The sequence below is a fragment of the Panulirus ornatus genome, chromosome 65 (genome assembly GCF_036320965.1).
Source record: "Panulirus ornatus isolate Po-2019 chromosome 65, ASM3632096v1, whole genome shotgun sequence".
Classification (NCBI taxonomy): domain Eukaryota; kingdom Metazoa; phylum Arthropoda; class Malacostraca; order Decapoda; family Palinuridae; genus Panulirus; species Panulirus ornatus.
Window position 1 is genome coordinate 4,441,440 of NC_092288.1, and position 19,532 is coordinate 4,460,971.

At 41.0% G+C, this 19,532-nt stretch overlaps 1 protein-coding gene across 7 annotated transcripts in view; it reads left to right on the plus strand.

Annotated features, from left to right (window-relative positions):
• The window catches only part of LOC139746496 (nucleolysin TIAR-like), a 1,460,715-nt gene that overhangs the window by 1,425,545 nt on the left and 15,638 nt on the right, over positions 1–19,532 (plus strand). For 6 of the 7 annotated variants that reach the window (XM_071657791.1, XM_071657790.1, XM_071657786.1 and 3 more), the window contains 5 exons: positions 6,469–16,870; positions 17,287–17,427; positions 17,710–17,771; positions 18,474–18,641; positions 19,204–19,287. In XM_071657791.1, the coding sequence (XP_071513892.1) occupies positions 6,469–6,592 (124 nt within the window). In that variant the 3' untranslated portion in view covers positions 6,593–16,870; positions 17,287–17,427; positions 17,710–17,771; positions 18,474–18,641; positions 19,204–19,287. The remainder of the gene's footprint in view (positions 1–6,468; positions 16,871–17,286; positions 17,428–17,709; positions 17,772–18,473; positions 18,642–19,203; positions 19,288–19,532) is intronic. The other variant, XM_071657787.1, reaches the window with a different exon arrangement.

Sequence of the window (19,532 nt, forward strand, 5' to 3'; positions counted from 1 at the left end):
ATCAACTAACAAGAATTTTAGCCTTCTTTAGAGATAGTAGGTGGTAGGCAGGCACCAGTCAGGAAAGTACTAATGCCTTGATGTTAGGAATAGTGGTGCTGTTAGTTGGCACTGCAGTGACTTTTACGATTGCCTACCATAGCCCAGTGTCGCTGTCTCTCTCTGCCTTACAAATGCATGGATTACTAAAACTCAGTCCACAAACATAAACTTCTGTCTTTTGCTTAACAATTGACAACATATAATACAATTTTTGCTTTAAATCAAATTTTCCTCATACTTGTGGGAGAGGAATAAGAGCATTACCTATATATCTCTTGCATGTTGTAAGAAGCAGCTAATAGAAGTGGTAGCAGGATGCTTGAAACCTTCCCCTCTTTATATTTGACTTTATAAAGGTGGAGCAGAAGAAGGAGCCAAGAGAGGATACTCCTTGAAGGCTCAGTTCGTGATGTCTGAAAGTGTGCGAATGTAACCAGGATGGGAAGACTGGAGAGATAGGCAATATCTTCATTAAGAGGAATTTGCATGTTTTGGATCTAGGTGAAACTTCTCAAGGGGTGATGTCCAAAGTATAAAAATCTGAGGTTAGTGTGAAGGTATAAGCACTGAAGGGGGTGCCACTTCACTTGAAGGAGTTGTGAAAGTCTTTTAAAGAATGCAAAGAAGCAAGTGTTAGTCTGATGTGGGTGAGAATGAAAATAGATTACAAGGGGTAGCTGATTCAGTGTTTAATGCAATTAGTGGCAAGAGTATTGAGAAAAAGAGTTGAATCTTCTTGGAGGAGTTACATAATTGCATCAGCGGTTTTGATGCAAAGGATTGGGTATTTGTGGCAGGAGGTTTGAATACTAGAACGAATGATGTGGCAGTTAAGGTTATAATATAGGAGATGGTGTACCTGTTGTAAGTGAAAATTGTGAAAAGCTTATTGAATTGTGTGCTGAAGAGGGAATGGTGATTGGGAATACCTGGTATAAGATAAAAGTCATATGTAAGTATATGTAGATGATTGGGGTTGGGGTCACTGGTCATTACTGGAATATGTTCGAATTTATAAGCATACAAAGGCAGGAAACTCGGATGTGAGTATGCTAAAGGGGCAACTGGGTGGATGTCCTATCACTTTTTGGTGAAGGTGAGTATGAAGTCTGTACTGGCTTAAGAGGATGGTGAAAGTAAGTGAACTGTGAAGAGAGGGTTGTGTACAGGAATACCAAGAAAGAGTGGCATGAAGTGTGAGTAAATGAAACACGGGGGGCTGAAAGTTTTTAGGGAAGCATTGCTTATTTATGCTGGTGATTTTTGTGGTGTGTGGAAGGTGCGATTTGAACTTTTTAGAATAGGCAGTACCCACAAGGAAGTGTGAGTCATTGGGAAATAAACAAGATAAAGAGGAAGAGGAAGGTTTAGGGGTTAGAAAAAAGACAAAAAATGAAAGATGGTTTGAGAGAGTACTAGCAAACTTCAGAGAGTATAACAGAATGCTTTCAAAGGAGATGAATAGTGTAAGGAGATGAACAGAATAAACTGGAACATCAGTGAGAGAAGCAGATGGGGAATTGATAAAAGAAGAGGTGAACAAGAGATGAAGTGAGTAGTTTGAAAGACTGTTGAATGGGTGGAGGTCATCATTAGAGTGCCACTGGGTTGTATTCTGGGAACATTACTCTTCATCGATCTGTATGAATTACATCAGCAATGTATTTTAGGCACTTACATCACCTCATCACCACTTGTGTGTTTGTTGATTACAGAGGAAAATTAGAAATAAATGGAAGCATCAGATGAGGGCTTCTTTAGCAGATTGAAAATTACCCAAGTGAAAGGGAACTAAGGATGATTTTTAGAGGCACTTTGGCAAATTGTCTCAGGGGACTGCTATTCTTTATGTATGTAAACAGCTTCTTAGAAGGACTGGAATCTTAACTTTTTATATTTGTGATTGATGATAAAGTTTTGTGAGATATTAGGAGTCCAAAGAGTACTAGTGAGACTCCAGTCATAATTATAATTCTTGGCTAATTAAGTTCACCCCAACTAAATTAAAGATGAAGAATGTGGCACATGGTAAATGGAGACAAAACTGTGACTACTATCTTGCAAGAGACATATTGCAGGTAAGAGTATGTGAGAGGGACTTTAGGGTTGACATGTTGTCAAGTCTGTCCAATTGAACATAACATCAGGAGGATAATGATGGTGATACACTACTGTATTTATTAGTCATCAGTAAAGTTGCCTTCAGTATGTGGACATTGGGATTTTTAGGAAAGGTATTTACAGCTTATAAAAGACCCAAGCTATGGAGTTTGCAACAACAGTTTGGTCACCTCACTGGAAAGGATGCATTGATTTGCTAAGGAAGGTTGAAAGGCAGACAGCAGAGACTGCACCATAAGTAAGGGAACTGTGCAAAAGAGAGACTCATAGGCATAGAATTGCCTAAATTAGAGGAGGTTTGTAAATGAGGTCATTTTTCCATCTTGAATTTATGTACCTAAAGCAAGAGAGGCAGTTGGCTATAAAAAGAAGAGGAAGGGAGGCATGACTTTAACATAGCTTTGATAGAGTAATTTCAGTATGAAAGAGTTCATCAAAATGTGAAATGATAGTGAACATAGCCAAAATATAATCAAGAATCAAATTAAAAAAGAGATAATGAAATACACACACACACACAATGACATAGCCTTGGAGTTTTGTGTGTGTGTGTGTGTGTGTGTGTGCAGAAGTCAGAGGAAATAAATAAATGGAGGAATTAGATCAAGGATCAAGCACATAGTCATCAGATGGAAGAGAAAATTAGGGAATTGGAAGATCAAAATTAAAAGACAAAACAGAATCAGGTTAGAAGAGAGGATTCAGAAGGAATGTAATCAGAGAAAAGAAGTTGCATTGACTGAAAAACAAAAAGGGTGAGTAAGGTCTTCTCTAGATTTTCTTTAGATTGGCTGATGAAAGGAAGTGTCCATAGCAAAGAGTACAGAGGCTTTATAGTAGAAGGCAGGTAGGGGAACTGGATCAGATTCTGGGACTTTTAAACAGAAACAGAATGTTAGGACTTGTGAAGTGAAACAGAGACCTTGGGACATTGAAATAGAGGTAGACAGGGACTTAGAGACAAAACGGTCAGGGAAATGTATGGTCTTTTAGAGGGAAGGTTTGAAGAAGTGCAGAGTATTCAAGACATTGCCCCTTAGCAAAAATATTTAACTTAAAGTATAAACATGGATGTTGGCAAATCAACACTGAAGGATTAGCTGATGGGTATTTGGCACCAGCAGTAAGAACATGAATGAAGTAAGAGATGGATAGATATAAACCGTTGTTGAGTTTTGGACTGAAATAAGACCATATTTCAGACAAAGAGGAAAGAAGGATGGAGAAGGAATGGATGCTGGTTGAAAATCTGCTAGAGGCTGTAGATTTATGAAACAGTTTCTTTGGTAAGAGAAGCAAAGAGAATTGGTTGATATGGACAAGACCTATGAGGACAACTAGTAATGGTCAAGTTTGATTTGGAGTTGTGTTGTGTTGAGTAACTTAAGTATGCTGAGAACTTTAGAACAAATTGGAATTCTGAAGGGTAATCATCAGAGGTGATAGATCATGGGAAGAGAGGTGAAGAATACAGTATGGTAAAAAAGAAAAAGTGAGAGAGACATCAAAGGCATGACATAGAATGGAAGAGTCCTGCCAATACATCAGTGAGGTTGGGAATGTTTGATGATGAATGTAAAAAGCTGAAATTCAGGGATTGTTGAGGGAAAATACACTTGATATTATTGGAGTTGTTGACAAAAACTTACTAAAGAGAAAAAGTCTCATCTGTTCTCTCCAGAGGGATAATAATAGCAAGGAGCTAAAGAGAGGACAAAGTAGGAGGAGGACTGACTCTCATAAGAAAGAGTCATAAGTTTTTGGAGATTTTTGATAATAGCCCATTCAAACAATACTCAGTGGGAAGAGTAACAGTAAGAAAGGTGTACAAAGTGCTGTTGATTATTTAGGTTCTTATAGAAAATTAGTCATGGAGACAATACTTATTTGAGTGTACACTGGTACAGTTCTTGTAGTAGCAAGACAGTGAGCACACTAAGATCTTATTGGTTGGTGTGCCAACCTCGTAAAATCTTTTATGAATTATATTGGTAAGGAAATGTTTGGAAAGCTATTAAAAACTTACAATGTCTCTGAGAAACCCTGTCTAATTCCCTATAAATTTTCAAAGGCAATGTCATGCTTGTGTTTAATTTTATCATTTTTCCTTGTGTACCCACATTTTCTTGCTTCCAGGTGAGAATTTAAGCTTTTTCTACCATAGAAAGGTAAGAACCAACCATTTTGACCAGATGTATTAGAAGAGCGACCAGATGTATGATGATTTCACCCTGAGAGCATCAAATTCTTTTACCCACAATAAACCTAAGCTCTGTATGCCTTTGAAAATATATCGGGGACAGCCAATGTTTTTGCAGACACTATATCAGACCAAAACTGGATTATGGCACTCAATCTAGTCTCCACACCTAGAGAAATACAAAGATCTGATTTAGAATTCTGTTCCAGAGAACCTGAAATAAAAAAATTGAGTTATAGTGAAAGGTTGAGGGCTGCACATCTGTCCACCATAAAGAGAAGAAAGATGGGTGACATGAAAGCAGCCTTTGAATTTCTAAATCAGCCACAGAAATTGAACAGTTCCCCCTGAGATGCAGCACCAGAGTAACCAGTGGTCACAAGAAGCTAGTTAAAAGGGATGGAGAGAAGTACTGTTTTTGTACAAGGGTAATGAATGTTTGGAGTACACTAGGCAAAAGACAGTGGATGCTGGCAGTTTACAAAGGGATAGAAGGCTACTTGATGATATAGAAAGTTCAAGAGATGAAGATGGGGACCACCCGAGTTAGAACTCTCACAAGTTTTGCTTATCGTATATTTATATCTTGTAACAAATGCTTTCACCACTTTCCACATCACCAGGATCACTGCATCCTCTCATATCACATCTTCTCATATGTAACATGTAACCCCCATAGCATCTACACATCAGCACCATATCACACACACCCATGCAGTGTGAATGCCTACCCTACTTGATGCTACCTTACTGATGTGGGAAATGTAAATTTAAGTATGAAAAACAACATTACTTACCCATTTAGTTCATTACATGAATTTACAACTACATCACCAATACCTTTTCATCTTCATCCTGACCATCGCACTCATTTTCTCATTTTTATACACATTTGAACTACGCCACCAAATTGCCAACACGTTTATGCATTTCACCATAGCTGGCAAAACACGTGTTCATGTGATGTTATGTTTCAAAGATGGGATTCACAGATACCTCCATTTAGCACTATGCAGGCGCTTTCATCTGATGATAAATAGATTTTTGCTGATGGCACTGCTTAATTATCTTCATCTGGTGTCTTAATATGATAGGTGCAAAGCTGGCATTATGTATTTCTTTGGATAACCCTATGCAGGTGCCCTCATTGCACAGGTTTTTCTGAGCCACCATGAACCACAACATATATCTTATCTGGTAGTAAGATATAAAGTGAAGAACTGTCTGGTTACGTCATTGTTGAGCAGAAGTAATACTTTAGGGTTGGGATTTGACAGACATAACCACAGTGAATTGTAATTTGAGCTTGCATTTGCTATGAATTAGAATTCCTATGCGATGTGTGGTCTTCGTGTGTGTTCATCACATGTATGACAAAAGGATTCCATACCTGCAGTGCTGATGTGAGCTTCATGTTGGGACTCATAGTTGTTATAAGTGAATTTGAATTATTGAATATTTATTTACTCATCATTGAATGATCCAGCACTGAGTAAGAAATCCCTACTCATATTCTTTTATTCATCTTCAGTAATTTGAAATATATACAGATATATGCATTTTGATTCAGATATTTTCAATCATTGTTGTGATTCTTTGATTTTATTTGCTTTATTTACATTTTGTATAAAATGACAAAAGCATATTGTTCATGATGCAGGAAAGAATTTATTTAGAATTTTGTTTGTGAGAGGGTATGTGCTCATGTTTATTAGGGTGTGTATATTTGCATGAATAGGGAGATAGTTTTAGATATGTGGATGGATATATTCAGGGGAATGAGTGTCGCTGTGATATTGGAAAATTATGGGTGAATATAAATGTTTGTATATATTTGTGTGCATGTGCCTTTGTGTATAACTTGCAGGTGTACTTTGGGGAGTGTGTATTTAAGGTGGGAGGTCTTGCATGTGTCAGCAAATGTGTTTTTTAATGGTAAGAAAATGGTTTCAGTGAATGATCAAAACTTAAGTTAGATGTTGACATAAATGTACATGACAGTGCACATAGTCAGGCACACCTTTCCACATCACATGTATGTTAGCATCATGTTCCCCTCCCTGCTAAAGTTAGGTGGTAATGAACTCTTGGGTCTCCTTTTGCAGGTGCAGTAATGGCGGGAGCAGGAATGCTGCTGTGGGTCCTCCTGTGTCCTCTCATCCTCCTCCACCTCCTCTGGCGGACGGAAGCTTCACAAGATGTCACACTGAACTCCTCCTGACTATGTGATAATATCGCCGACAACGCAGTGTGTAGTGGGTACCGTGACTGTTAAAATGCTGCCGCTCTCAATCCTCCATGTTGTTGGTCGGCAGTGACAAGACTATCAGGGCGAGCGTTTGGGTGATGGGGCCTCGCGTGGCGCTGACCTCGCATGACCCAAGACTTTAACTATCTATCTTTTCAGTTGACCTAGTTAATGGGTAAACCTGCCTCTGACTCCTCTTCCACCTGTTCTTTCCTTCCCCCTCGCCCTCCTCCCCCATAACCTGATGGCTCACTATGAGTTGAGCCTCATCCAATCCACTCCTGTGGGTACATCAGCGAGTATGACAAGGAGTTTCTTGCATCGTATTTCAGTAAGTCCCATATTCTCTTGGGAAAAGAGTATTAGAAAAAAATGTCCTGACTGAAGTTCTGTTCAGTTGGGCACATACTGGTCCAGACATGCACACCATAAATATCTGTATGATCATAGGCATATCTACCTGGATTAAAAAAAAAGGCCTTGACAGGTAGTAATGTAGTTTAGCTTTCAAGACTGTTAACCGCACAAAGGGTCCACCACGGGTAAAATGGGTGCAATTAGTAGAAACATGGGCGTGCTAAATACAGTGATCCTTCCAATATGATGGACATGGGCTTAAATCATGGGCATGGAAATGGGTGTGACAGATCCACCTGTTCTGGTCAGCTCATGCCGAGGCCCCATTGCTGTGTGGTCACCGCAATGTTGCTGGTTTCATAAAATAACAACTTTGTCAGTAGCTGCATCATCACGTCTTGTGCAGAATCCCCTTCCCTCAAGTCTCCAAGTCCAAGATGTACTCTTTTTCTTCAATGCAGAACTTCAAAGTATCTGTCTTCAAGACAGATCATTATTCAGACATCATTATCTCTAAAACTGAAGCTCCCTAAAGCTTCCTTGTATCATGATGTTAATGCAGAATTTTTACCTTCAAGAATCGGTATCATCACCAAAAAAATTTTCCCAGATATAACCAGTACCAAGACTGGATTTCCTTTAACCTTCAGTATCTCCCAAGATTGATGTCCCCAACATTCACTGTCTCCAAAAGAAAACATCCAACTACAGTATCTCCAGAGAAGAATCTGCTTACCTCTTGAGTATGAAACCACCTTCATGTCCAGGTATCTCCAAGAAAGAATCTCCTGACCATAAATATAAAGTTTCAATCAGGCCCTAGTACCTCTGAAACAGTTTTCATCAAGCCCCAATATTTCCCACACAATACTTCAAGTAACAGTTAAACCAAGAAAGAAGCTCCTTCAGGTCTTAGTATCTATAAGTCTAAGCCCTCTTCAAGTCCCAGTCATCATCATGACATAACTTCTTCATAGTCATATCTCAGAAGCAGGATCTCTTCAAACTCTTTATCTTCAAAATAGAACCTCATCCAAGCCTCCAAGACAAAATCTCCAAATCTAAAAGATTCATTAGTTTCAGATGAGATTCTTCAATGGGTAACAGTGTGCCACATATCAGATGTTACAGAAAAGTAAATGACTTGGAAAAAACAGCAACATTCGCTTCTCTGACCACCAGGGTGTACATAAGAAATATATAGTGCAATATTACTAAGATATAACAATGCCCTCTTAGGTAATTTCATGAGCACAGACAGTGGTTTAAAAGCGTTGTTATATTTGTGTGCGAGGTTCTATATTTTCTTATGGTATTGTATAATGGGTTTTGAAAAAATGGCAAATACTTTATTTAGGAGGGCTTGGTATGTTGATGCTCGCAATGTACAAAGTCTCATTCTGGGAATCTGGTGACTATGTTCAATGGGACACTCTCTTATGTGTGTATAGGTGGTGGGTGTGTGATGTGATCTGTAGAATGGTCCTCCTCCCCCCTCCCTCCCCCCAGAAACCCATGTAGGTAGTCGTAGGCCAAATCCTTTGGTTATTTTTTGTGACTGTTGAGTGATTCTACTATGTTCTGCCATCCCGTAGTTTAAGTGTGTGCTGTCAGTGTGGAGCCTCACCCTAGATATCTGTGTAGGTGTTGCCAAGCTTGTAGTGCGCGCTAGTCATTCAGTGGGCTTGTAGTGGCCCCGCTGCTGCTAAAGCCGCTGCAGCATGAGCCACGGGACAGTATCGTAGCCTCCTGTAGCCAAAATGCTTAGTGTAAGGCAGTCTTGTATACCGATGGTAGTGTATTGTAGCAGAGTGGGGTTGGACTGGCTGGTGGTGTGGGTGACCGTGCATTGCCTCGCCATCGACAGTAGTGATCCCTCGGCAGGCCGGACACCAGTGTCTCGTGTAGGGCGCCACAGCCAGCCCTACCCCCCTACTGTAGCCTACAACTGCTGCCAAGGACTCAGTACTGCCGCTTGCGGGCTGGGGCTGCCCTCGGCCGCCCTCAGCAGGGTGCCCTGCCCGCCCGCGACAAACCACTCTGAACTGCGGTCAGCTTTCACTAGGTTAATAAGAAGAATGTAATATATATTCATAATATAATGATACATATATACTGCATAGGAAATATGCACTATCTATCGTATGTAGGTTGTCCCAGGTGCCGTGTAGGTAGCTGTGTAGTGAGGGATGGGGTGGCAACCCCCCCTCACCCGCACCACTGGTGAGAGCGGCCCTTGGGCCCCCCATCACTTGCCACGGGGGGGCCAGAAGGCCGCCTCCAGGGGTGGGGGCTCCTTTACCTTAGGGGCTGCCTCCCCTCCCTCCTCGCACCAATACGGGTCTAATAGTGAAGGCGGTGGGCCGCGGCAGATGCGTCGGGTCGCACCTGGCCCACACCTGCCAGGCAGCCTCTGGAGCCCGGCCAGCGAGACCCACATGCTCGCCTCTCACCACCTGCTCCAGGCGCCAGTCAAACCTGATCCAGGCCTCAGTATTAATACAAGTATTACTTACAACCATAAAGTATTGCCAGGTTATTGAAGGCACGAACAAGTGGCACTTGTGCCAGGGCTAGGGTGCGGCCCGGCCAGGCCAGTGCGGCCCCCGTGGGTAATCTGTGCCAGAGTGTCACCAGCTGTCATAGGGTGATGGTGGGTGGCGACTCAGGGTCAGATGTAGCCCGCAGCTGAGAGAGCAAGAGGGCTGCAGGTCACTGTTTGTCGTTGTTGTTGTGGTAAGTGGGCATGAAGCCCCACTGGCAAGTCATGGAACCACCTGCCATCCAGAGGGCAGGACAGTCTTGATGACTTTATATTGTAACTGTAGTAATAATATTGGTGGTGTTTATTAACAGAAGGCAGAAATCTAGTCAATATTATTTTGTTTTACAGAGTTGATAATAAGAGTATTTTTACATGTGAAAACACTGTCTATTTATTATTTTTAGTACACACTTAATTTGCAGCTGGTGAGTGATGTAGCAAGTGGCCGGCCTCCACACTCCCCTCACCCCTTGCTTCCTCAGAGTCTCACTGTTACCCTAATACCAACTGAAAGCATAATAATAGTGTTAAATGAAGCCCTGAAGTAGCAACCTCTTTCTGCTCGTGTCTCTCCCCATACCTCCCTCCACTTGCTCCTCACCAGTCTGGCTATAGGCCCTTGATGTTGCACAGACTTTCACCTAAGTATAACCCAATCACGGCCAGAATGTCCCTTTCACATCCATCTACCTATTAAATTACATGGTGACAGCAGTCTTCTGTAGCTGGCACCATTTTACTCATTCATTCTGTGGGGTTTTAAGGGTTTTAGTCCCCAGGAGTGAGGGGATCCCTGGGAGTGTGGCAGTGTGGGCCCTTGTCTCACCAAGTTGCTGAAGGTAGACTCCGGGCAAGGCCAGCTGCCACATGCCTGCCCCAGGAGCACAAAAACATTCGTTCCAAGTTCCGTTCCTTGATTTTCCCCATGGGTGAAAGTTCTATTTTTAGCACTGAGATGCTCAGAAAGTAAAGAATGATTATGATACCTTATTAAATGTTTAATTTTTCAGGATAAAAAAAAATCCTCAACATAAAGTTATCAGATTAGAGTTTTTATACGAACAAAAAGTAATAATATAATAATAACGAAGATTGCCATAGGGTAACTGTGTTTTGATACCCAAATGCTGTTTTACATCCAAAACTCCAATAAACACATGCGTTTACGTGTAATTACTATGAAAAATTGAAATTAGATTGTATGGATTTCATTGTGACGTGTTCAGCCTGCACAGTAGAGTCCCCAAGTTGTCACCCCCAGTAATATCTCCCTACACAGGTCTCAGGTGGTTTGTCCGTGTGGCACAACACGCCAGCTAATTGTTTATGGAAATTTCGTAGAGGAAACAGCTAGTCATAATGAAATCCAAGGGCCAAAGTATGATTGTATAGTTCTTTTTTACATGTGCGGTCTGTACTGTATTATGCCATTTATACAAGAAAGACACAGTTGTTGTAGATATAATATACCGGGATGTAGTAAATGCTAGAGTGGACTAAGAAATGGAACAATTTAAACAATAAAACAATGGATAAATAAAGATCTGGTTTTATTGCTAGAAGTTTTGACTTCGTCCCATCCTCTCTATTTTGACACATCTGAATATCTTATTCTCCTATATATTCCCTGTAACTTTCTTTCACTTTGTCTTCTCACTCTCCTTCCCTCCCTACCTTTTTCTTGCCTCTTTTTCCTCTCGGTCCTCTTTTCTTTTTCTTACTAATATCCAATCTTTCTTACTATCTTCTCTATCCTATCATGCCTTACCTCCTTCCTCTTCTGGCCCTAACCCATCCTTTCTTGCCATCCCATTTTTCCATTACCTTTTACATTCCTCACAAAAATTCCATTTGTCTTACTTTCTTACACTTCCCATTTCCTTATCTTTAATCCTTCCCAGCTCTTTGTTACAATTTTTTCACCAGTCTTTCTCATTTCTTCGTACCTCATCATTCTTACTCTCCCTTTTCTTTTGTAGCAGCAGACCCTCTTCACAACACTTCATTCACTTCCTTTTATCTGCATTTCTTTTATGTTCCGTATCTTCTTACCTGTCCTTTCCTACCTTTCTGTAAACATCTACCTCATACCAATCATTTCCAACTTCTTACTCCAATTCTTGTAGACTTCTCTTCTCTCACCTCCCATACTTTCTCTTAGTTTCTCCCATTACCCTCCACCTTTTATCCCTTTCCCCACTCTCCAACCCATCTTGGCTTATATTCCTTCCCCAACTGTCATCATTTTATTTTCATCTTATATTCACCGTATGCAAATTCTTTCCCCCTACCTATTCTCAGTTACATCTCTTTCATCATAGTCTTCTTTTTCTTATCTGCTATCTCTTATTTAGAAGGTAGTAGTTGGTAGGCAGCCTACGACCAGGGAGATTTATTACCAGTACTATCCACCTGGGCATTGGGAGGGTCAATGATGGCTGTGTAGTGGGTCAGCACTTCAGTGTTTGTCAAGTTGCTCTCCTTGACCCAGGTATCTGTCTTTCTTTCTGCCTTACCCACGTGTAGAGTGCTGGCATTCTGTCCACAAACATACAGTCTCTCCTTTTCACACATAACATGATGACACTTGAGTGAAATAACTCATTCTCTGTAACTCTAGACTCTTGCAGTGAGCAAGAAAATATTAGGTACAGTAGACAGAAGTTAATTGGAACATTAAACAGAAGCATTAGGTAGAAGTAGTAGGTTGGAACATTAGTTAGACACCTTTGGCAGAAGTAGTAGGTTGGAACATTAGTTAGACACCTTTAGTAGAAGTAGTAGATTGGAACATTAGTTAGACACCTATGGTAGAAGTAGTCGGTAGGAACATTAGGAAGAGGTCTCAGAAAACACTGCACTAGAGTTCCCCTCTGCCAGTGGTCTGTCAGGGTGAGGCATTAAAGGCTAAGTAGTGGCACTGGAGTCCACTAATTATGGAGACTTTTGCTGTGGCCACCCCTTTAAGGGAATTCCTGAAGGAAATGGGTGTGAGAGATATAGATAGACACTTATCTCCTATTTGCACCGTCCTGATCCTCCCTTGCTTCACATCTACACCAATCCTTTCTTATATGTAATCTTGCTTCCCTTATTTACTCATTTTTGTTTACTCCTTAACTGCCCATCTTTTTCTCCCTTACATCCCATATTCATACTTTGTATCCTTTCCTACCTTGCTCACCTTACTCATACTTGGTATGCTTTCCAAATTCATCCTAATATCTCCCTGTCATGCATGTCATTACTCCTCTTCACAACCCCTCTTAACATATTTCCATTTTTCATCTCTGCTGTATCTCTTCTTTTCCCTCTCTTATATGTTTTCTTTATCCATCCTTCCTTACATTTCTTCCCTGGTTGATGTAACTTATGTTATCCTCTACCTTCTTTATAATTAATCCTGGCCCACACCTGATCTTTTGTAACCCATTCCCCAGTCATTTTTCCCCATGTGATCTGCCCCTGCCTCTGTCTTTTACTCGTTATCTTCTATCTTCTTCCCTTACCATATCACCCATGTCCTTCCCTACCCCACCCATCCTTTGTTATTCTTTTCCTTATATTTCTACTCCCACCACATCTATCCCTCAACCATCATATTGTATTTCACCCTAACTCATTCCTACTTATTTATCAGTTATTCCTTGTCATCCTCCCATACCTGCCCTTTAATACTCTGCCCCCTTTCCTATCCTTTCCCCTTCAGTCTTCAAGTACCTTCCCTTCCCATCCTCATTTCTCTATCCCATAGCCATACTTCCTTTCCCATCTGTCTTGTTTTACTGTCTTCTCTTGCTTAGCCTACAGTAACTCCTTTGCCAATGTGTCATCTCCTCTCTTCAAGAAAAACCCATCCTACTTAGGCTTGCTCCCTCATATGTTTACTACTTCATTTCTCTCATTATCCTCATTCTGTCCATCTTATCTTTTTACATAATTTCAACCACCTTTCTCTAACAATCTTCTTTTACCAGTCCACCCATGTCTTGCTCCCCTACCATTCCTCTCATACCTCCTTCAGCTAGCCATCCTCTTTTAACATCCTCAGCTCTCATCATTTGAATTTCTTGATTATTCAGCCCCTATTCCTGGGGATAGGGGAGAGAGAATACTTACCACGTATTCCCTGCATGTTGTAGAAGGTGGCTAAAAGGGGAGGGAGAGGGGGCTGGAAATTCTCCCCTCCTGTTTTTTACTTTTCCAAAAAAAAGAACAGAGAAGGTGGCCAAGTGAGGATATTCCCTCTTAAGGCTCAGTCCTATGTTCTTGAGGCTACCTTGCTAATGCAGGAAATGGCAAATATGTATGAAAAGGAAAAAACAACATCCATTCTTATTTCCTTCACTTAGCCATCTTTACTTTCTCTCCTTTACCCGACCTGCTCTTCCTGTTACTCCTAATCCCTCAATAACCCATCCTTTTGTACTTCTTTCCTTTACATATCTTGTTGTACCTCCTTACTGTACCTGTTCCTGCATTTTTCTGCCCATCCTGTTGTATATTACTTCTTGCATCTCACTTTTTGCCTTTCCTTCCCGTGTCTATCTTTCCATGATTGACGTGTTTGACTAGGCATTGCCTTCCCATGCCCTTCTTTCCATGATTGACTTGTTTTACAAGGCACTCAACTTGCCCACTAATACTCCAACCCAGCAGGTCTTTCTTACCTCCCCTACCCAAGTTAGTCCTGCCCATCATCTGTCCTAAACCAGCATCAACTTGCCTCTGTTGCTTATGTGTTTACCCTGATCAATTGCTTACCAATTTTCTCTTGACCGTAACTTCTGCCTGTTCTCTATTGTCCCTCTTTGCTCCTCTCTTACTTATCTTCCCAAACCTTTTACTTCAGTTGAACTTCCCAGCCTCTTTCTTCCTTATGTATTTCAAAATGCCTTCCTTGTATATGGCCACCCCTTTCCCCTTAGTGTTCCCATCTCCTCTTACCTCCCTCCCATACCTATCTTGTTTTCACCCCTCTCCCATACCCACTCTCATATTGTACCAAAGGTCTACCCTGCCTCCCCAATCTATTTTCATTTGCAATCGTCCTATCTGTGCTTATTTTATCACCTCTATTCCTTACCCATCTATGCTAAACCTTCCTCTGTTACCCATCCTGTCCTGCCTCTTATTTTCATTCCTTTCCATCCTCCCTTACCTCCTATGATTCCCTTCCCACCCATTCTTCCACCTGTCGCCTTTTTTAACTCATGATATATTACCATTCTCCACAACCCATCCTTCCTGGTGCCTGTTATATCTGTACTTCTCTTCCTCCTCTCACGCCACTTTTCATATCCTGTCATCCTTCCCTTCTCCTCTGCTCTCTTTCCCCTCCGTCCCCTTATAATGAATCTTGTCCATATCCTCTTACCATCTTCATCCTAACACCCTCCATTTCCCATCTCATCTTCTAACCATCTTCATCCTCCTCTTTTACCTACGTTCCCATCCTCTTGTACCATTCTTGCTCTTCATCCTTTAACCCCCCCCTTCCCATCCTTTCGCCACCCAAACTATCCTCACCGTCCACTCTCTTTTCCTCCACTACCTTCCCAACATCTGCTCCCCATCCTCTCTTACCCTTTCTCATCCCCTTAATCCTTTTCTCTTTCCATCTTGCCACCCTGCCCATTAAAGCTTGGAGCTGACCTTATCTGTGGGCATAGAAACCTCTCCCTATCTCTTCCAATTCTCCCCATCCACATCCTCTTTCCACCATCCCAATCTCTTCCCATTTCATTATCCTCTCCATTCTCCTACCGCCCTTTTCTTCCCCATCCTTATGTGCCCCTTCCCACTTCTTTCTCGCCGTCTAACATCCATCCTTTGCATTGCCATCCACTCTTACGATCGTCTCTAATAACTCTTCCCCTTTCTTTCCCATCTTAACGACCCCAGATGATTATGCTGTAAGAGTGGCTGCCAAGAGAATCATCTTTCAGCATCAAGGAAGGTGTGCAGGAAGCACAACGCATTACTGCCTTTCCGACTGCCTCACTGTAGGTAGGTATCTATTACCTTCGCGTCCATTCTACCCCCCCCCCCCCTCTTTTTTTTTTTTTTTTTCCTCAAGAACCACACACCTATCCTGTCCTAAAATCGTCCCCTTCCCTTCCACTCTCCTCGCCCCTCCTCCTTTACCCATCCCCCCCCCATTTTCTTTCGCCACTATCCCCGTCCCGTTTTCTCTTACCATCTTTCCCTGGTCGCTTTCTGCACTTTCACCCCTTAAGGTTTCACCACCTCGTCTGTATCTTCTTACTACACTCTCCTTCATTTTCCATTCAGTAAGATCTTACCAGCCTCTGTTCTCTGCTGCCTTTTTCCCTTTCCTTGCTCATCCTGTTGTGGCACCTTCGCCTTCCCCATCCTGTTGCACCTATTCCTTCCCCACTCCCCATTCCTGATGACGAGACAGGTAACTGAACTGACAATTTTCCGCTTTCCCATCATCCTCTTGGTGACTTCCTCTCTTCACTCTCTTTTACCCAGAGTGATTTTTGAGCAGGATTCTTCTCCATTCGTTTATTTGAATTCTTGATTCTGCTTAAATGAGTTTTATATTAAATAGAAGGCTCGAGGAAACCACTTCAGATTCATCCGCAGACAAATCCCTTGAAGTTTTCGGTATTAATTCCTGCAAGATCCCCTGCCCAGCCCATGATATAATTATTGCCCGTAATATATATATTAGTCTCATGCCCTACCCGTCTTTATCCCTCTTGATCCTTTTCTTAGGAAACTTTTTTCGTACTTTCGTACATGTTTCACTCATTTCCAAATGTGATTATTTACCAGCCATCTCCCCCAACCACAAAATATCGCCTACCAGTCCAGTCCTACCCTGCCTCCCACACTTGTCCGCAAAGTATGTTATAACCCACGTAAAAACTTAAACAAATGCCTACTATATATTACTTGGATCAGATATTCTGAAGTGGATGAAACGTAGATATTTAATGAAACTGGTCAGGGATAAGATGAGGGGCTCTCGCATATGAGAAATTAGTACCAAAGATTTTTAAGAAATTTTAATTTGAATACCCTATCCGCGTATGAGAAAGTCCAGCAAAGTAATGGAAACCTGAATAAGCTATCCCTAAGGTATAGGGCCTGAGATAATGGTTTGTTCAAATTGATTAATTATAGTAAATGAGAGAGAGTACAAGGGGAATAAGGTGAAGTACAAGGAATGTGAAGACATTGGCGAATCCCCGTGACCTCAGCGCCATCTGTCCACCAACATCCCAAGAACAAGTTGCTCGTCTTGGGTCTCCCAGTCTGGTCAGTGACATCATCAGTGTGTTTGTTGCGATGGACGGTCCGCCATGTTGATACTTCAGTTTTGAAGGTATGTGTTTTGTTTACGTTCACATGAGGCTTAATACGTTACTCTCTTCCCTATAGATCTTCAAAATTGTTTGACTGGTTGGGTAGCTAATAAGCGTTGTTAAATGTTGAAGGCAATGAATCCAGGGCCGGATTGAGGTATAGGGGTTAACCACCCTCCGAGTGGGTCTTCCTTAAAACACTTAAAATGGCCTAGAGCGCCACAGATTCTTAATCCTGCCCATTTTACCTGCAAAGATCACATTGAATACAATGGCGAGATTGAACATTGTTAACAAAGCTCGTGGAGGTACAAAGTTGAGGTTTATAAACGATCATTGTCATTCACCCTAAGGCACACACTGTTTTCTGACGTGCCATGTAAATGTGGACGGAACATTTGCTCATAGGGTTTGCTAATTTCCCAAATGTCTGAAGCTTTGTAGGTCAGTTGCTAGGCAGAGGTCACAAGTTTTGCCCGACAGTGAGCTCGACCCCGGCTGGAGACTGGCCACGGAAATAACCTGATCTACGCACCGGCGCTTGACCTCAGATGACTCCATGACTCTCAGTGTCAAGGTTTGTTCATGCCACACAGGCTTTAATCACGGTCCTTTTACCTTGGTTTTTATAGTTTATTCTTTTTTCTTACATGGTGTACGCTTGTGCTCCCTGGTCAATAAAATCATAACACTAGAGATGCAGAACCTCATTACACAGTTAGAACAATGGTTCACCATGAACAATCTTTAATCCCTCCTCTAAACCCAGACAAGTGTCAAGCTCACATCCTTCAGTCACCTTGAACAGTCAGCCTCTTCCACTGAGCCAAACACCAATCATTCTTACCTTGCCTTTCAGATCCAGGCAACCTTATGATGATGAGGTTCCTGCAGCACTCGAGAAGCTGGCCTCATCCACAGGTTAGTAGACTTATGACTTGTGCTTGTCTTGGGGGTGGGGGGGGGATTACTGATGGGTGTATGTTTTAAGGGGTGGGACTTGAAGACTGAGTTGAGAGGTCGGTTCTTTTGCGCTTTTTTCAGGTTATTTCACTGTCCATGTTTTGTTAGTGTTGTATTTGTTGGGGGTGTTGGGATCATTGAGTAAGGGTTACTGAAGTGTGAGGCAAGGGTAAGCTTTCAACTTCTTCATAGGGACTGGTGGTTGTTAATAGAGTGGGATGAGTATAGTTTATGTATACATGTATGAACATATATATTGTATAGTTATATGATCTATATGTATATTTATATAATCTATGTTGATTTTGTTAAGTGCTACACCAAGGAGGTCGTCCACACCAAGGTTGTTTTCTGTGTGTGTGTGTGTGGCATTGTCAGCAAAGATATAGATGTATTATACTGTAAACACTTGGGGGGTCTGTGTGTCAGACTGCTTGGTTTATGTATGTTTGTCTATGGGGAGCCCATTTAGAAATGCGTTACTGTTTCTGATGTGCTACAATGGGTGGGAAGCACATAGATGGCTCTTGCTTCTCCTTAGAAGGACCAGGTGTGGTGTGTTCTGCATTTTACAGAATGTGAGGCATGTTTTATCTCTTGTATGTGTTAAATGCTTTTGTGGGTACTGTAAGTAGCATTTGATTTTTCCCTTTTTTTCAGGTCATATATGCCTCCAAAACAGTTGTCAGGCTATAAGAACAGAAAAATACTTTACAAAGAAGAATTGAAGAAACTTTAAATCTACATTGTCACCTAGAGTTGGGGAATTCCAACCAGTGGAAAACACCACTCAAAATATCATCACTTAAGTTTCAGCATTGTTGAAAGGTATTGTATAAATCACCCAAACAACTGTATATGTCAACCATACCTATGAAAACCTTACCTAACTTCATTTAGAAACTGATTTTTATCATTTGGTATAGTACTTGAAACATGCTAAAAATATACTTTTGGCAAACACTAAAAACAGAAGTGTAATTTATGAGCAACTGAATGCATATGACTTTTTTTCAATTAATACTAAAAATATTGTAATTTTTGTGTAAGTTAGGTGAGGGAGTTCATTGGTTTTATTGATATCAAGAATTCTCTCCCTAATTTTAAACCATGCATTTTCCCATCATATTGTAGCATGAAATGCAATGCTCCACATGATTTTTCTCTCGTCTGTCTTTTCTACTAAGTATGAGTTCATTAATATGCATATCTTCTAAATCCTAAGTTATTTCTGTTGTATCCCTTAAAAAGAACTTTACTCAACTTTTTTATTGCTTAATAGAACTTAATGAAAGGCTTCTTTCCTAGAAATGATAACTTAGAATATTCTGTAATGCTATAGGGCCAACAGATAGCATTGCTCATGAACTGAGTTAAACATTTATTTCAGAGCTTGTGAAAGTTAGTGGTCCCAAGGCAACATTTTTACCTCTATGAAAAATCAGTGGTGGAGCCAGGATTTTCTTAAGGAGAGGTATGTATTTTGAGTGAAACTGTCAGCATTTTTTCTTATAATTTTGTTGCAAAGGTACTGATCTTCATTTTATTTATGATGTAGAAGTGTCGCAAGTACTTTATATGTTTCAGCTTTATGATGACTGGATTAAGCACAAATATATTAATACATTGTAACATAATTGATTACATCATCTTATGAATTAACACACACAGCATTGCATTTAATGATGAAAAAAATGAAATTGAAATCTACAAATTGTG